General features: G+C 41.4%; 1 protein-coding gene across 3 annotated transcripts in view; it reads right to left on the minus strand.

Moving 5' to 3' along the window:
- ARHGAP24 (Rho GTPase activating protein 24) overlaps nt 1-19,026 on the minus strand; it is a 333,812-nt gene that overhangs the window by 38,696 nt on the left and 276,090 nt on the right. For 2 of the 3 annotated variants that reach the window (XM_024198670.1, XM_024198673.2), the window contains one exon: nt 7,572-7,694. In XM_024198670.1, the coding sequence (XP_024054438.1) occupies nt 7,572-7,694 (123 nt within the window). Of the gene's footprint in view, nt 1-1,410; nt 2,447-7,571; nt 7,695-19,026 lie in introns of those variants that run through there. The other variant, XM_024198671.2, reaches the window with a different exon arrangement.

Here is a 19,026-nt window from a genome sequence, read left to right on the forward strand (position 1 = left end):
GTCCTGTCTCAACCAGTTTTTCAGAGGTGCTGAACAGCTCCAATTTTTCATTTTTTAAAAACAAATCTATCAGCAAAATTTAAATCTAGGGCTAGATGTTCAGCGCCCTTTGTGTGCATAGATACACAATTACAACAGTTGCACATCACTTGTGAAAAAAATCAGGCCCTCTGCCTTTATTGTACTGGAAAAACCATGGCTAGTGCTGCTTCCTCCTTTAGGGCATATCCTGTTCACCTTTGCCTGTGTGGGCAAAACCCCCAGAGCAATGGAACCACCTTGTTACTGCTGAACATGGTGGGCAGGCAGCAAGCACTCATGCTGGAAAAGATTGGCACATGTTGCAGATCACTCTGTGTGGCAGTTTAGTAGTAGGCTAGGAAGGGAACAGATGGGAGCACAGCCATGGGACCTGCAAACTATGGGGAAATAAGGGCCAGATCCAGTTGCACGTAGCAACTTGCAGCCTCAACTTCATCCAACTGGGGGGAGTGGCTACATGTTGCTGCGAGTTGGGTGAAGAAAGGATTCCAACCATATTAACCCATGTGTGTGGCCCTGAACTCATGCTTGGAATGGGGATGAGAATTTCCATGTACTCAGAGTAGTTCTTAAAACAGAACAAAAATGGCCGTGATACGCTTCTTCTCAGATTCCAAAAGAAAAAGTTTCCCCTCTCTCATCAAAGAGTTAATTTATTTTTTTTCTTGGTGCTGAGACTCCTGTTCCGCGTCACCTCCTACTCAGATCTTTCTGTTTTTTCTTCTAGCTTTACCTGCTGATGCATTTTGAAAGCCACCTTTACCTCGACAACTACCATGCTTTAATCATTAGGATTATGTGCAATGTAGAATTAATCTGGCTTTAATGTCGTCTCTGCAGCAAGTGGAAATGGGAAAACAAGCTGCAGTGGAATAGGATAAAACAAAACAAGGCAATGATATGCAACAGCATAATGCATGTGTGGAAATCCGATATCTTTCGATCCAAGTATTTGGACACCTGGACTGATGTAAATTCTCTTATCCCCTCCCCTCATGTGGGAATAAGTGTCAATCAGACCTATTCTTCCAATTTTGCAAATCTTATGGCTGACCCTGGGTGTCACAGGTTCAACTCCCTCACTCCTGTGATTTTTAGTTCAGAGTTACCCTGATGCACCACAAAATTTATTCTTTCTGCCTCACTCCATCAGACTATTCATGGACTGTTAGACATAGAAGACAATACTAAGCTTACAACTACAAATGAACAAGGAAATTAATAAATCATTCGTGGAACATCGGCATCCTTATTGTTTCATACCCTTTGTTTTGGACTTCTTGTTGGCGCTGAATACATGGCCCCCTCGACCTCTCAGAATAAAAGGCTCTAACAGCAAAGCACAACACAGTGACAAGCTGTACATACCTTTGCGAAAACTAAAGCACCGTTTAATTCTCCTATAGGTAGTTTTAGGAATGAAAGGAGCTGATGCTAATGCCCCTGAGGTGCGGACCCCACCATTTCTATCTTCAGGCATCATACAGGCCGGAAACCCAGTATCAAGCCAAAGCTCTCCTTTAGAAGCTGCATCCAGATGAAAGACTGTGACTGTTCATTGTTATTGATTGATTGGGAGGGGGGGTTAATGGTGCATTTTCTTCTAAAGTTGGAGGTTTGTGATCTTCTAGATCTCCGTAGTGTTTTTTTGTTTTGCTTTTGTTTTAGTTTCCTTCCCTGCTTCGATTCTGCTTTGGGAAGAATTTCCTTTTGTCTTTTTCTTTTCTTTTTTTCCTTTTATTTCCTGTGGTGAGACAACTGGCTACAAGGCAATGTCACAACAAAAGAATTTCAGCCAAAAGATGCATCTTCTATTCAAATAGAAGTGTCTGTGGAAGAGGGGTATGTGCTGGCGGGGGTGGGGAGGGAGAGCTCTTCCTGTCAGCTGGAACTGGGGGTAGAGTGGCGGGGGGCTCAAATTCCACTGGAAAAGGTCAGCACGTCGTGATGCGCAAGGGGGAAGAGAGAACAATGACAGAAAGGCCCCTGAAGGATTCTCCAAGATTCTCCTTGCCGGCTCCTTTTATCTCCACAAACAGGGAACAAAAATAATGGCACCTTTGCCCGAAAGACGCTCTGTCCATAATGGATTCTTTTCAAAGTGCCTTCCTCCGTAACCGCCTCCCCTTCGGATGTTCTTGTGGGCTTCCCGGTTGTTTTGTTACCTTCAAACTACCAGAAGCTCCTGTGGGAGAGAGGCATCAGATGCAGCAGCGTTGGCCGAAAGATCCTCGGGATCTGCTGAAGAATACAGGCTTCCACACGGGAGATGCTTTGCTCATTTCCTCCCTTTACTACTATTCTCATTGGAGGTGTTACGAATGCTGCCGCTGTTGCTGCTGCTGCTGCCTTCTGCTCCAGCCAGTCACATACAGCAGGTGCAGGCAAAACAATGTAAAGGAGGGAGCTGCTGCAACCTTGATTTTTTTTTTTGACTTTGAGTTGACTTCAAGCCACTGTCACGTGTGCCAGCTTAACAGGCAGTAAGCCTCAGCCCTTCTGGCTCTCAAGAGGCTCCAGCCCTTGCTCTGATTTACCCCCTCCAACCACCCCCACCCCCACGCCCATTAAAACTCTGTTGTTTCTTCTTCTCCTCTACCCCCTTCTTTCACTTTATTTCTGTTTTCAAGCTCTGCAATCAAAGCCTTTTTAATCTAATCGGGAAAGGAATTTCATGTGCAAACAGGCATTAGAAGTCCTGGCTGATTTTTTTTTTTTAAAGGAATGTTCTCAGTATTCTTCCTACTCTTTTGGTTCAAAAACAATCTTGTTCAGAGCACACACACCCCCTTTTCCCTTCCTAGTACCAGTTAACAAACAACAATTTAATGATCTGGTTAATTATTTATAGATCTGCTTGCTCCATGACCAGGATACCATTCCAGTCACCAGCCAGACCCTAAATATTAGTGGTTTCACTGAGCTCATGCACAGACACCTGTGGAATACACGCAAACCTTGTTTATAATACTCAGAAAAAATTGATGATTCTACATAAAACTATGTTTCACATCAAACACACAAATAATTTGGGTAAGACAGGGCTCCCGTAGTTCATTGTATTTTGTCCTAAACTTTAGGCAGCAGGGGCAAAATGGGTGTTTTGCTTTTGATTAATTGGTTGGCTGAGTTTATTTGTTTTCTGTATTTGATTATTTTTATGCTGCTGGTTGGTCGACGTTATGTGATTGTAAGTCTAATTAATGGTTAGAATACTACAGCTTTTGGATAGGATTTTTTAAAATTGTTGTTTAAATCTAACTATCTAAATAACATAATTATAAACTCCGAGGACACAGACTTTGAGCTAGACTCTCATTTGATGTCAATCACTGAAGTCAATGTTGATTTACACCAGCTGAGAATCTGGTCACTTGTACAGTATTTATTTTCCCTGTGAAGCCTTATACATACCTACAGAATTAGATACCTACAGAATTAGATAGCAAGTCCATTAATAATAATAATGATGATGTTAATAATAAGGACCCTTATTCAGCAGTTAGTCTGTTTCAGGTTGGTTCTGGCATAATTTATATAGAAAAAGGGGGGAAAATACACGTGTTGAGTTGTCACAAAACAGCCAAAGAGACCTGATTATGTCTTTTGGAGTTTCAAAAGTAATAGTTCAAATGAGAATCAGTTAAATAAATAGGTTTTGGAGTGGTAGCCGTATTAGTCTGTATCAGCAAAAAGAACGATCATCACTACAAAAGTTTTTTTTCTTCTGCTGATAATAGCCCACCTTAATTGATTAGTTTTGTTATAGTTGGTATGGCAACACCCATTTTTTCATGTTCTCTGTGTGTATATATATTTTCCTACTGTATTTTCCACTGCATGCATCCAGTGAAGTGGGTTTTAGCCCACGAAAGCTTATGCCCAAATAAATTTGTTAGTCTCTAAGGTGCCACAAGTACTCCTTGTTTTATTTAAATAATAGGCAACTCTCTAGGGGCACAATTCCCAGACATCTCCAGGCCCTAGGATACTGCCTGGTATCTCTGTGTAAATACATTAGAAATGTAAAACCACTCAAGATTGTGTGGCTCAATACCAGCATTTGTGTCACAAATAGAATTCTCTCAGGAATGTATCTCTGTTCCAGGATGAAAATCGTAGAGTAGACAGAGTGTGTCCATGCAGAATAGTCAACAGCCTGGTAGTCAGAGCACGGACCTGGGTCTTGGGGACCCAGGTTCAGTGGAAACAATTTTCGAAGCTTCAAAATTTTTCGGGAAATAGAATTGTTGTTTTCTGGCCAGGACTTCTCACAATAATTTTCCTCACATTTTCCAGAGTGAGACTCATTTTAGAGTTAACATATTTGCTCAAGAAAGCCAACATGAAAATGACATTTATAAAAGGCTTAAGTTGAATTAAAAATAATTCAATTAATAATGAATTCAAACAAACAGTAGTTCAACAATTATAGTATCCCACCATGCCCGAGCCTTAATTGGTATTATGCAAACAATGAGCCTCATGTTCAGCTCTGCATTTGCACCAATAGGTGGCACTACACATTACTACATTTGTGACAGTATCATGCCAGCTGCTGGGGTGCATCCAGCAGTTTCCATATGTAAATCCAGTCTCATCAAAGTCCATCTTACATCAAAAAAGGCTAAAGCGCCAGACTTGGATTCAGGAGATCAAGGTTCTATTTCTAGCTCGGTCACAGACCTCAAGGTACAAACTTGGGTAAATCACTCAATCTCACTTGGCCTCAGTTCTTCACCTGTACACTGGAGATATTTCCCTACCTCACAGGGGAGTTGTGAGGATAAATGCATCAATATATGTGAGATGCTCAAATACTATTGGTTGTTGAGATCATGTAAGCAGGTAAACTCATAGCTTCCCTCTTCTCAAAATGGTACTGCTTGTACCCAAATGTGTTATTACCATGGTAGCTTACAGTGATTTTGGGCTAGAATACAAAATGGGCCTATTATAGTTCAATATAACAGGTCCTTCTAAAACAACTGAAAGCAGTTGGGTGTAGACTGCAGGAATATGTACATTTTTGCTTTAGTAAAATTTCAGAACATTAAAATATCCCCTGACCCACCCCATACTTGTAAGAGAAACAAAATGAAAAATCAGACCTTTTAAGACAGATTTTTTAAAAACAACTTCCTATGTAGGGAATCAATCTAGAGTGTTGGCCCTTCCCTACTTATTATGTAGGTCCCAAATTCCTTATAGGCTAGAGGGACATCTTTTACCGTCCCTTTGGTAGGCATTTTCTCTAGGAATCCTCAAGCACAACTGCAGGCATGTTTGAGACAGTACCAGACAGGCCTCCTGCTGACAGACGGTCACAGGGAAGTCCACCAGGCAGGGGTCAAAGTTTCTGCCCAATAAGAAATGTATGACCTGGACAGAAGGTGAAGGAAGCTGTGTGGTTCCTTAGAAAGATTTTGTTCGAAATTATCATTTCCTTCAGGCTCAGGTTTTAATTAATAGGTGGAAAAGGTGGTTGTCAGTCAGTAAGAGCAGTTTTCTGCTACAACAACTGTTTTTCTCTGTTGCAAAACAACATGAGCAGTCTTGCTGAGGTGCCAGACATTGTTTTCACAGCCAAACAATAATGGTGACAAGCGAGAAGTTCCTTGGTTTAAATACAGATGCTCTTCTCTAATGGGAAAGTAGTCCCCATCTCCAAAAGTAAGGGCTCAAGTGCCCTGAGAAACAATATGATCAGTATAAGGGGCCTTTCAAAGACAGCAGGTGTGCAGGGCAGACTGAGTAGGGCCATTTTCCTTTTCAGGATTTCTAACAAGAAGGAAGAACTTATACACATAATGCCCAAATAATGCCACAGGGCTTCTAGTAGCGGGCACTACATTTTATACAATATTATCAATCAGATGCAGCTTTCAGGCAATACCAAGTTCTTGTGACAGGTACAAATTCTAATTGAAGTAGATACCTAGATGCATCAAGATTCCTTTTCATCTTACCCCATGTGAAACAGCCTTCTCCATCGGCAGGGCCGGCTCTGGCTTTTTTGCTGCCCTAGGCAAAAAAGCCACCCGCCGCCCCCCCCCCCCCCCCCCCCAGCGCGGCAGGGGAGGGCGCCTGGAGCCAGCCCTATCCATCGGCAAGGACTAGAACCAGTTGACCAGCTGTAGGAGTTGCTGAGAAAGTGTGTCCATGACTGTGTTGGGCGGTGATTAATACACTGAATTTGCCAATGTATCTTTGTTTTGAACTCTCTCTCCTACCTAACAAAAATGTTTTATAAAATGCATAGTCCCTTTTCTCAGGAGCCAATAACATTTTTTTCTTCTCCTCATGCTAATATAAGGTGACAAGACTGAATCCACTATGTTCACTGACTCCATTCTGTGGTTTCTGACTGCAGCAAATACAACAGCATGCTGAACAGAGAAAGGAGTGAAAAGAGAGCAACAGAACTGACACAGTGGCACTGGAGGCCTCTCACTAGCAGCCTGCTCACATAGGTTGTCATTGGGAAAAGAGAGGCATCCAAATAGACACAATAGCACGTAAGAATGGCCATACTGGGTCAGATCAAAGGTCCATCTAGCTCAGTATCCTGTCTTCCGACAGTGGCCAATACCAGGTGCCCCAGAGGGAATGAACAGAACAAGTAATCATCAAGTGATCCATCCCCTGTCACCCATTCCCAGCTTCTGGAAACAGAGGCTAAGGACACCATCCCTGCCCATCCTGGCTAGTAGCCATTGATGGACCTATCCGCCATGAATTTATCTAGTTCTTTTTTTAACCCTGTTATAGTCTTGGCCTTCACAACATCCTCTGGCAAGGAGTTCCACAGGTTGACTGTGCATTGTGAAGAAATCCTTCTTTTGTTTGTTTTAAACCTGCTGCCTATTAATTTCATTTGGTGACCCCTAGGTTCTCATGTTATGAGAAGGAGTAAATAATACTTCCATATTTACTTTCTCTAATATGCCACCGTTGCATTTTCATTCTGTATCTTTTTCAGAAGAATATTTTCAGTATTGGGAAGAAAAACAGGGCCTTCTTAGGTAAAAAGAATGGCTGCCTGATTAAGAGACAGGACCGGGGGTCAGGCAATCTGGGTTCTATCTTCATCCTCTGTGATCAAGCGTAAGTCTATTCAGCATTCTATGCCTCACTTTTCCCCACCTGTAAAATGGGGATGACAATATTTCCCTACCTCACACAGAGATTTTAAGGCATATTTAATTAATGTCTGTAAAGTGTGTTGAAATCTTTGGATGGGGGAGAAGCAAAAATACTTAATAATAATATAAATGCATGTCACCCCTAGGGATTATCTCAGTCTGCCTTATTCCCTAGGTGACAAACTGCCCATAAAGGATTGACTTCACCAAACCAATTTTCCTAGAGACCTCTATCATGATGGGAAAGGAGAATGGGAAGTGCTTGGTCCAATTAATTTAAAGCATCTGGCTCACTCACTGTCTTTTCTTCTTCACTAGGACCTAAACCTACAACAACAGAAGCCATATTTCCTGTGACTCTTAAATTTTCTCTCCTGGACTCACCTCCTCCAAAAGGTGCCCATATAACCCTGCGAATGGATTTCACCCAGTCCTCCATGTCATTCTGTGTGCTGGCCATAAGAAGGTACGTCTCATGATGAGCTGTCATCCGCTCTCGGTCTCCTCCTGCAAGAGAAGACAATCACATATAAACTCTATCCCTTCCAGCCCAGCCAAACTCCTCCAGCCACCTACCACCAAACTGACTGCTGGAAGCTGCGACAATGTGTAAGGATCCGAGGGTGTGGGTCGTAGAACCCAGGAGTGTGCAGGGCTGAGGTCTCTGACATTCCCTCACTGCCACCAAGGAAGTCAGATGAAGCACCACCTCACTAATCTCGGATGGTCGGGCCCCACAGGAAGTCCTATTAGGACACCAAAGGCCTGGGGCACCTGATTGGCTTGCACCCATTACTTAAGCAAGGAAGTGACCCGGGTGGGTTGTCTGAGCAACTGTGCAGGAGCCCTGTTGCTGCTGCATTGGATCAGGCTCTTTACCTATCTCCTATGATCTGCATCCAACCCTGTTCCTGGTTCCTGTTCTGCTCCTGTCTCGTTCCTAGTTCCTGCCGCATTCCTGTCCCCACTCCCAGTTCCCGCCTTGCCCCTGCTCCATGCCTGCTCCTTGCCTCATCTCTGGTTCCTACTCCTGTGCCTCATTCCTGACCATCAGCTCCAACTCTGACCCTTGGCTCATCTCCTGGCTCCAACTCCGGCTCTGACCATTAGGCAAGACCACCTATGTCCTGGTTCCTAATACAATAGTTTGAAGTATGCAGATAAAGATACCATGATCTAGCTATGAAAGGCAGGAATATTTATCATCAGTCAATAGTGTGAAAAGAAAGTACTGAGAGTATATTCACCATCTGATAAAGAAAAGCTATTAAGTTCCAAAAAGAAAGCTAGAGGACAAATGTCATCTGTAAACAAAAATGCCCCATTACTGTTCTGAGAAATCTTGCACCTGCACTAATCTGTAATCTGATACAGTTATTGGAGGTTTTGCAGAAATCATTATACACCAAGACTGAAAGTAAATTGTGCTTTTTAAAAGAATGGACAGCCACTCAATTTTTATTTTCAGGTACTAAAGATGTCATATTTGTAACAAGAACATTTGATGTACACAAGTGGTGTTGTCATTTTAAAAGTGAGGCACAGTCATGCTAATAGCCAGCAATCCAATGGTGCACAGCACTGATTTTGAAGGTTTTATTAGTGATCGAACACAAAAGTGTGGGGATAGCTTCAGGCATGCCCAATGCCTATTTAAATATCATGATTTGGGCCCCGTCGATAAGAGGAAGTTCGGATCCAGACCTCAGCTTCGCTGAAGTTCAGCTTTTTCAGATCTGATGTTTTGATTCAATCTCTTCTCTACATTCCTATTTTAATATAAGGAATGAAGATCTGAACCATCATTATGGCACCATCGAATACTTGACTAGGAACCTGCCCAAGCTGACGTCAGAAGCCTGTGCGTTCCCCAGTCCAGCTCTTTGGTCGGTGCTCTTTGCTTCAGTTCAGTAGGTGGGATCTGCTCCCCAGGTGATACTGATAAGGAGCAAAGTCACACAAATAATTAGTTTTCAGATATTTATAAAAATTTTAATTGAGCCATCTAAATGTGCACGCATCTAATGAGCCAAGTAAGTGAACATGTGAACTTATTGCTCTTGCCCTTGTCCTTCCTCGCCTCATTCTCTTCCTGTTATTTCACCCTTGCCCTTTGGATCACATCTAACACAAGACTGCCAGCTCTTTGGCGCATGGACTCTGGCTTTCTGTGTGTCCTGTAAAGAGCCTTGCACTTCTGGATACTGTAAAAACAATAGGATTGTTTCTTACTAGGCATTTCTCCGGGGCCTACAAAAATAGGGTCCTGATCTCAGCTCATGGCTTCTAGGCATGACTAATACAAATAAATAATAGTCTGTGATTTGGACTATATATAGTACATGAGTGTACACATGACCAAATTAAACCCAAGTGAATGCAGAGGCTAGATTTCCTTTTAGGATTCCTGGATAAAGATAAAGCGCACTCAAGCTTCACTCTCAGGGCGTACACTGTCGCCAAAGCCTTCCGTTAAATATGGAGGCTAACTGCAGTGATAAAATATAATAAAAATATTACTCTTTATAAAGAGCACCCTTCCCCACCAAGGTGCTCTGAGTGCTGTGCAATAATTTAAAATACAATGTACTTTAAAAATGTCACAATGACAGTAGAGTAAACAGGAGTTACTGAAAGAGGAGCAGAGCGCTGGAGAGGAATTGATATTCTGTTAGAGAAAATGAATAGTCACAACATTTCATTTTTGATAATATTCTGAGTCACCAACCAAAAGCACAGGCACAAAATATGGACCTCCTCATTCTATATTGCCTTGCATCTTGTATGATTTACACAGCTGTACAGTGAGCACATTCTACACACACTTTGCACAGATGGATATGACAACAGAAGGTGCAAGGCAGTGGAAAATCAGGCCCTTTAACTGTTCCCTACAGTTTCCATCCTTTTTTAGCTTTAGTAATTTGGCTATGTGACAAAAAACGCCTTCCTTTGGGCCAGTCCCAGGGTAGCTAAAGCATAAGAAGGAACAGCTGTCATTCTTTCTCCTTCCCTCTTACTGACTCACACACACAGAGAGCATATGATGCGGTGAAGATACATTTCACTCTTTTAAAGTTGCAAAGGACTGGAATAAGAAGATGCATTTTTGACCCATTAAAATACAACATGAGATGAGTACAGAAGTGCCATTCTAAGCCCGAAGCATTAATTACTCATTTTGCCCAAAGGACGGTTTACAGAATATACAGCAATATTCTGCTCTGTCACCAATGCTCAGCCAGGAACAGCCCTGACACTGACTGCAAATGACAGCTGCTTCACTGTGTTCCCAGCTAGTGGAGAAAAAAAGTGATAAGCACTACTGACCATTATTGCTGCTACCCACTTGGTACTCTTATCTCTGAGAATGGTGCCAGTGTCTAGTTTCTGACGTTGATTCTTATTTGGTTCTCCACTGTCAATCAAAGGATGTCAGTGCCTTATATTTATTACACAAGCAGACATTTAACTTGCAAATGCTAAACAGCAAAACCAAAACACAGAAACCATGAATCAGTCTGCTAGAGGTGTCAAGTATCAGAGGGGTAGCCATGTTAGTCTGAATCTGTAAAAAGCAACAGAGGGTCCTGTGGCACCTTTAAGACTAACAGAGTCTGTTAGTCTTAAAGGTGCCACAGGACCCTCTGTTGCTTTTTACAGTCTGCTAGAATGTTCCAAAATTGCATCTGAACTCCCTTCAAGGGTACATGGTGTCCAGAGGCCAGAAACTGGATTCAAGGCCCAAGATTCAAACCCAATTCTCTAGAGCCAAAATCAGGAGCCTCTCTTTTTATTTTTGGGTCTGATGCAAAAGTTCATAAGGTCTGTTCTCATTTTGGCCTTCCCAGAGGATTTGGACCAGACAGTAGAAATCTTTCAAGAACAGCTAGTATGTTCCATCATTCAAAAGGCAGCAAATCTCATTGTATCAGCTGGTCCATGATATTTACTTGATCTGTGGCTGAAATCTCATGAGAATTAGGCATCATCACATGCAAACCCAAATACCAGTCCTGAATCTGTCTAAAAACTGACCCCAGCTCCAACTGAGATTTAGATCCGACTAGAACCACTTATACCAAAATATATGGACTAGGTATTGAACATGGAAGATAATATATATCTTCTATAGCTTTGTTACATGATTTAAACAAAAATAAACAACCCCCCCAAAAACACTGCCTTGTATTACTCTGCACCTGAGCATTGCAATGTATTTATAGAGAGATTTTACAATTCACGTAGCACTGAAATTCAGCCATTTCTGTATTGGAACATCTCTTGTGTTTAACAATGCACTGCAAAAACTACACAACAGTTTAGGACAGGAAGTGAAGTATGCAGCTGAAAGGAGAAAGAGAGGGTGGGAAATTTCTTGTACATAGGCAGAATATAATTACCTGAGTGGAATTTGGACAGGAAAAGGGCTGAAACACCTCAAGTTGCTGAAACCTTTTTATATCCATGTAAAATACAACTGAGGGTAACAAATATTTGAAGGAACAGCATAAATGCGAACACACCTCAAATCTATATCTCCTTCCTCCAAAAGGTAACAGACAAACTTTAAACTATATTCCGAGTACCGAGAAGATAATCAGCTCTCCAGAAGGAGAGTTGCAATAACCTTACAACTAGAAGCATTAGAACATGTTGTGACGTTGCACCCCATAGTGCTTTATAGAAATATGCTTATGAGTGTAAATATGACATAACTGGAATATGTTTTATGCTAGATATGCCACGTAACATATCTTTGCAAAGGTTATGTTCTATTGAATGTATTCATCCTATTCATATGCATGTATCATTTTTTTATCTGAAGTTATGAGTGTTGGCTCTATGCTTGTATTTAAAGTGTTTGCTGCAGGAAACACATAGGGCAGATTTGGTCAACATAGTGTGAAGGGGTTATTCAAGTAATTGGGAGTACTAAGCTAACAATGGACCTTGAGAGATGCCAATCCACATCTGAGCTTTCCTGGGAACGTTCAAACTAACATGTAAACAATGGCGTCGGCCAGTAAAGAACTGAGTCATGCCTGAACATGTGACTTGCCCATGTGACTCCAAAACTCCATCTTGTAACTATGATTCTGCACAGGAAAACACAAGGAGTTTCCACCGATAAGAGAAAGACTATATAAGGCCTGGGAAATCCCTCCATTTTGTCTTCAGCTGGCTCAAGAGATAGCCTCTCCACCCCAAAGGATGCCTGAAAGAAACTGGAACAAAGGACAGTAACTACAGGGGTGTGAGTGATTGCTGGACCCAGACTAGGAGGAAGTCTAGTCTGTAAAAGAAGCTTATTGGAATATCTCTGAGGGTGAGATCTACCTACATTTAGTTTCTTACTGTATTAGGCTTAGACTTGCGTGCTTTTGTTTTATTTTGCTTGGTAATTTACTTTGTTCTGTCTGTTATTACTTGGAACCACTTAAATCCTACTTTTTATATTTAATAAAATCACTTTTTACTTATTAATTAACCCAGAGCAAGTATTAATACCTGGGGGAGCAAACAGCTGTGCATATCTCTCTATCAGTGTTATAGAGGTCGAACAACTTATGAGTTTACCCTGTATAAGCCTTATACAGAGTAAAACAGATTTATTTGGGGTTTGGATCCCATTGGGAACTAGGTATCTGGGTGTTGGAGACAGGAGCACTTCTTAAGCTGTTTTCAGTTAAGCCTGCAGCTTTTGGTGGACGTGGTTCAGACCTGGGTCTGTGTTTGTAACAGGCTAGCGTGTCTGGCACAACCAGGCAAGGTACTGAAGTCCCAAGCTGCAATGAAAATGGGCTCAGAGGTAGTCTCAGCACATCAGGTGGCAGTCCCAAGGGGGTTTCTGTGACTCAACCCATCACACATGTGACTAACACAAAAGCCTGCACATTTTGGAGGCTAACAGTGATTTCCTTGCAGTGATGATATTGTAAAGGTATGGACAGCTGCCATGACTGAAGGATGGGCTCTTATGTGTGATCCATCGGTCTTTTCAGTTTTCTTTGAATGGCTGATACTTTCCGCTATGGCAGATCATATGTCATTTAAAGAATAATTATTTTATGTCAAATTAGAGGGTCTATACACTATAAACTGGATTAGTGCCAGAAGTCCAGATAGTTCATTTACACCATTCCAGAGTAGCACTCCAAACAACAGACTTGATTAAATATCCATTTAGCTAACATACAATTAATCTGTGTTTGTTTAACTTCATAATGAAGGAAAGCATAAGATATCCTTGGTCAGATGCTCAGCTAGAGAAAATCAGCAAAGATTCACTGAGCTCAAAGGAGTTTACACCAGTTGAGGATCTGTCCCCCTTGATGTTTGGTACATCCTTTATGCTTATCTTCCCTATGAATAAATTATTTATATAGTGCTACAAGTTTGCACGATCCTTCGAAAAAAGATATTTGCGAATATACTGGCATTCATTTGTTTGATGTAGGACTGTAAATGCTGGTTTATGTAGGGATAATATTTAAAATACAGGTAAACCCTGATAATCTGAACAGCTCAGAAGATGTATCTAAAATTCAGAAAATAAGAATTTCAGATCATAGGTATTTGGACAAACAAAATTATGGTTACATAGGACATTTCTAACTTTTCAATAATCCGATTTTATCAGTATAAAGATTTTCAGAGTTGCTGAGCGCCCATAGGTCCTAATTATTTCAAGAGAAGTTTCAGATGATCAGCACCTTTGAAAATACCCAATATCTGTCACTGAGCTCACATTAGAAGCACAAAAGTTGCACAATCATTTCAAAGGCTGCAGCTCATTCATCTCTCCCAGGCTGGCAAACTCCAGGGCCTGGTGAAGGCGGGCAGGGTGGGAAACAGCAGCCGTGCCCATTATCCTGTCTCTCCTCCCTGGCAATTTGCACCTACCAGGGGAGGGAGCAGAACTCTGTGATTGCCTGACTACAGAGACTGGCCCTTGTCCACAAAGTGGAAAGCTGCAGCTTGCACAACCATCATACACAGCCTACTCCTTCACAGCCCTGTGCCAGGACCAGGGCTAGTCTGGCCCATACTGTTTCTTAAAGATATACTGTATCATCATGCCTTTTGCAACCCTTAGTATTCTCTTTTTTGGATCGAATCAGAGTCAGATTTATTAACGCAATCTAGAATTTCAACTTGGAATGGAAAAAGTGAAATTGCCCTACCCTATGTTCCGTCCCGTATCTCGGACAGGTCAGATTCCCTCCCCTCTCTTTCCATTAGCAATGACTTATGGGTTTTCCCTCCTGGCCCATTCCCTGGCTGTGTAAATAGTAAATAAAGAATGCTGCTGTGCTTCTTGATCAAGGCTGCCTGTGACCACTCGAACCCATGCTGGGTGCAGCTTTGTGCAGTGAGTCGGCGCTGCTTGGATCTGAGCTAGGCAGAATATTTTAGGAACTTCTGCCAATTAACAGGGGGAAAAAACAAAACACATGCACATAATTAAAATCAGGAGAGATATGATTCCTGGAGGGACAGGAAATGGGACAGCCTTTATTTGCTTACTCAACATTGCACTATTCCCTTTGAAAAAGATGAAGAGGTGCTTACTGAATTTAATGGGTGGTTGATTCCTGAAATACCGACCTAAACAGCTTTCCTGCATTTTCCCCACTATCAAGTAAACATGGGAAGTACATAAAATTCTTATCCAACCAAGTAAACCAGGACTTTATCAGATAATACATTCTTGTTCATTGTACTCTCTCTTTGTCCTCCCCCACCCAGAAATGAGCAAATGGTCAGGGGACCAGGCCTTGTTCATGCTCTATTTGAACTGCATCACCTTTCCTCTACTCAAAGTGCTAATCAAGCTGAATTCACCTTGAAAGACACCCTCGGTTTTCTGCTTATTAGCATCTTGGATTTATTGCTAACTGTAGTTCTTTGCTTCTTGCAAATGGAATGCACGGGGATTAATCTCCACCATTTTTAAAAGAGAATTTTCCCCCAGGAGAAACATCAAAACTAGGATTAACATGACTTTTTTCTTTTTTTAACTGAAAATAACATGGCCAACCTCAAAAATATATTCCACAGTCTAATAAAAAAATGTTGGAGCCATTTGTAAGGTGAAGTTGTTTCCTATTTTCTGTGCATTTCTTTCAGTTTCAAAGCCCAAAACACAGGTTTGAAAATGGAGACGTTAGAGACAGCTGAGAATTAAGGGAGATACAGCTGGAGTCTATGCCAACCCCCGCCCCACATTTTAGGCTACTTATTATCACCACATTTTAGGTTTCTGAAGAAAATACAGAATAATAATTGTAGCCTTTAATGTTTCTCATATGAGCATTTATGCACTGGATTTTGTTCATATATAGGCATTCATATGGGAGCTGCTGGGTCCTCAGCAATTTTAAAAATCAAGTTACTTATTTAGATGCCTAAATGTAGACACTCATCTTTTAAAATCTTGCCTCTACAGACTTCCCCCCCATTTATATTTTATTTTTGGCCTTGAGATCCCATCTTCCTTTCAATTATATTTGGCCTTAATGTGCCTCGGGACTTTCTTCCAGATAAGGCTCATCACTTCTGTATGTATGTGTTGATTAATGCCCATCTTTTCTTCCCCATTTCCTTCCATATCACCTGAAGTCTGCTGGTTCATCCACACTCCACCGTAAAAGGAGTGCCTAGTTTTGTACCAATCTTTCTTTATAAAAGATACTGCTCAATGCAAACAGCTAGATGGTCAACAGATTCTATCCATCTCCCTGTTGGTAATTTGTTTAGCTCTTCAGAGTCTGAGCCTTTCGAAAATGTCACCTGTGGAAAATGTGTCTCATCTTTTTCCTTTTGTTCCATATGGCAGCCACTTCCTTACTCTATACAGGATGCCAAGATAACGGTTGTTTACCAGTTCAGGTCTCTGATTAACTTTTCTCAATACCAAAATAACTGATAGCCATGACAGGAATTCATGGCTCACTTTTCAGTCCATTTTGTTTACTGCTCCTTGAATCTTCCCATCTGCTGCAAATGAGCTTCCCAGAAAAATGAAGTATTTCATCTCCGATTTCTCTGGATATGCAAGCTTCTGTTTCTTTCTTCCTTCTCTCTTTGTCCTAGGGTGACCAGACAGCATGTGTGAAAAATCAGGACAGGGGGTAATAGGAGCCTATATGAGAAAAAGACCCAAAAATTGGGACTATCCCTATAAAATCGGGACATCTGGTCACCCTACTTTGTCCTTCATCAGCTTTGATTTTACAGCATTCATATTCATGCTTATTGGTCTGGACCATGAATCACCTCTTTATGTTATAGAGGTTACGAGATTAGAGTACAAGAATGTCACTGCAAAGTCAAGACCAATGATCTCTTCTCCTTTATTCTAATGTAGTTCCAAGATTTTTTAAAATAATCCAATGCACTTCTTAGTACCAGCATAAAGCAGAGGTGATGCTTATGACCTCAGCGCTGATTTCACACCAATCTACATTAGTTTAACCACAGCAACTTGACATGCCGCACTGATTATGTACTAATGAAAACCAGTTTAGCCATGATTGTGTTTGTTCACTGGGTGATGACACTGCAAACTAAGGTTGTCATCTACACTACAAATATAAGCGAGTCGGGTGACCCATTTACAACAGACGGTCTCATCAACACTGTGAATTTTAACCATGTTGTAACATGGGAATTGCCAGCCTGAATCAAGCCCAAGGTCCATTTGTCCTGTATCCTGTCTGTGACGGTGCCACTTTGTAGGAAAGTGTAAGAACCTCCTAAGCAGGCAGATGTGGGACAATCTGTTCCCAACATTAGATCTCATCTTGATCCCCCATAGTTAGAGATTGGCTCAAGTCCTATAGTATTAATTATCCCAGCTGCAGGGAAGACAAAGTCTAAATTAAAGATCTTTCTTTAGAGCAGGCTAGGCTGAGCCATTCAGATGTGTCTCTGGTTACCATGGCTGAAAGAACAGAGACAGACAGCTACTCCAAGTTTATGGTGTTTTTGAATCACTTGAGTGACAGCCAAAGACGTGTCCTTGCGGTAGGATTTTAAGGTGTATGGGGGGGGGAGGGGAAACAAGACTCAAGTTTTGCACAGGAGTTGTGATTGAGCTGTTTGATTTTACTGGAGTTATTAATTCTGTTTTAATGCTTGGCTACTACTTTTGCTGTTTTGCCCATCTTTGATCCAAGCAATATCAGGAATTATGTGGATACTGTAAATTAAAGTAGACTGCAAAAATATATCTATCCTCAGTTTGCATCCACTCACTTCTCTCTCACCAAAGAATCAACCCACTCTAGAAAGCCAAACCCTTCTTGCCCACTCAGAGGTTGGAAAAAATGAAAACCACACGTAAAATATATATGTGGAGAGCTGTGAATTAACAGAAGCCCTGGCACAACCTTATTTATTTTTTCATTACTTCTCATGAGAAACAGACCTGCTCAGTGTAACACCTGTGCAGTAACAGTAGTTTTAATTTTCCCTACCACTTCCCTTTATCTCGGTGCTTGTAGTGCCTCCCCTAGAGCACATCTTTTCTAAGTACATTATATTTTAAATATTTTTATATGTAGCCTAATACTATCCCAAGATTTCCTTTCACTTGACTAACTTTAAAAAAAAAACATTTTTGATTTCATATCTTGTAAACTTCTACTAACTTGTCTACTTATTAGTGGACAAATACAGAGAAAGTCTTATTGTCGCAATCGGGGACTCTGCTCCAGTTGACAGACAAACAGAGGGAAGAAATAGTTCACTATGTGTCTAAATCCTATAGGACGTGGAAGGGTTTCTGTAGTTGTGTTTCAGAAATGTGTCAGGAGGACGCGATGCTGTGAAAAAGTGGAGCTGTGAAGGCAGAAAGATACCAACAAAGCAAAGAGACAGTTCTGGAGCAACCTGGGGAGGTGACAATGGATCAGAGAGGCTGTGAAGACCTGAGGAAACAAAAGCTGGAGAGAACTGGAGAACATGAGAAAGCATTGGAGGGGCCTGGGATTTGAGATAAAGTATCAGAGGCACCAGAGAGGCAAGGAAAACAGAAAAACAGCAAACAAAGCTGCCTGGAGGAATTAAGAGCTCAATCCTGCAAGCTACCGAACAACTCCTGGAGGCGCTAAGTGTCTTTATCTCTCACTGATTTCAGAGGGAATCGAGAACACTCATTACCAGTATTGTCAACCTCAAGCATTGAAAACTTCAGAGTCAAGCCCTTAAAAATTCGGAGAATGACTTAAAAATAATGAGATTTTTAGAGAGAATAAATTTTGGGTTCTCCTTATTTGCTTTGTGGTTTTGAGCCTTGAGGATTCATATTTTCAACCTTTTCCCCACAACCATGTGGGCAGAAACTTTCCTAAAACAAGTAAGCTGAGGGTCACATGAAATCACCTGGCTCCAGGAGACGGGGCTTGAAGAAAAACTCCCAATATTGCAAGGCTTGTGCTAAAATGAGAGTTGTCAATGCTGCAGCACCATATAGTATCCAGCCCTGAGATAGAGAGAGACTGAAAGTAAGTTGCTGAGATAAAAGCCTGGAGTAGTAGAAGAAAGCCCAGAAACAAAGAGCACTGAAAATGAGGAGACAGGCAATAGAAGAGCAGTGGTTGCCTACTAAGCATAGAGGCCCAGGTGAAGGACCCAAGGAGCTCACAAAATGGGGAAAAGTAAAGAGTGCTCATTTGTCATGTCTAGCTATTTGTAAGTATAACTTGCCTTTTCATTGCAATAAATATTCACCTAATTTTGTACACTAAATTTCTTCCTTTCCCTTTAAATGACACAGACCGTGTGACTTGTGGTGAATTCCTGTAACTATACTACCTTGTGCTGTGATGGT

The sequence above is a fragment of the Terrapene carolina genome, unplaced genomic scaffold (assembly GCF_002925995.2).
Source record: "Terrapene carolina triunguis isolate 2854851 unplaced genomic scaffold, T_m_triunguis-2.0 Scaffold789, whole genome shotgun sequence".
Lineage (NCBI taxonomy): Eukaryota > Metazoa > Chordata > Testudines > Emydidae > Terrapene > Terrapene triunguis.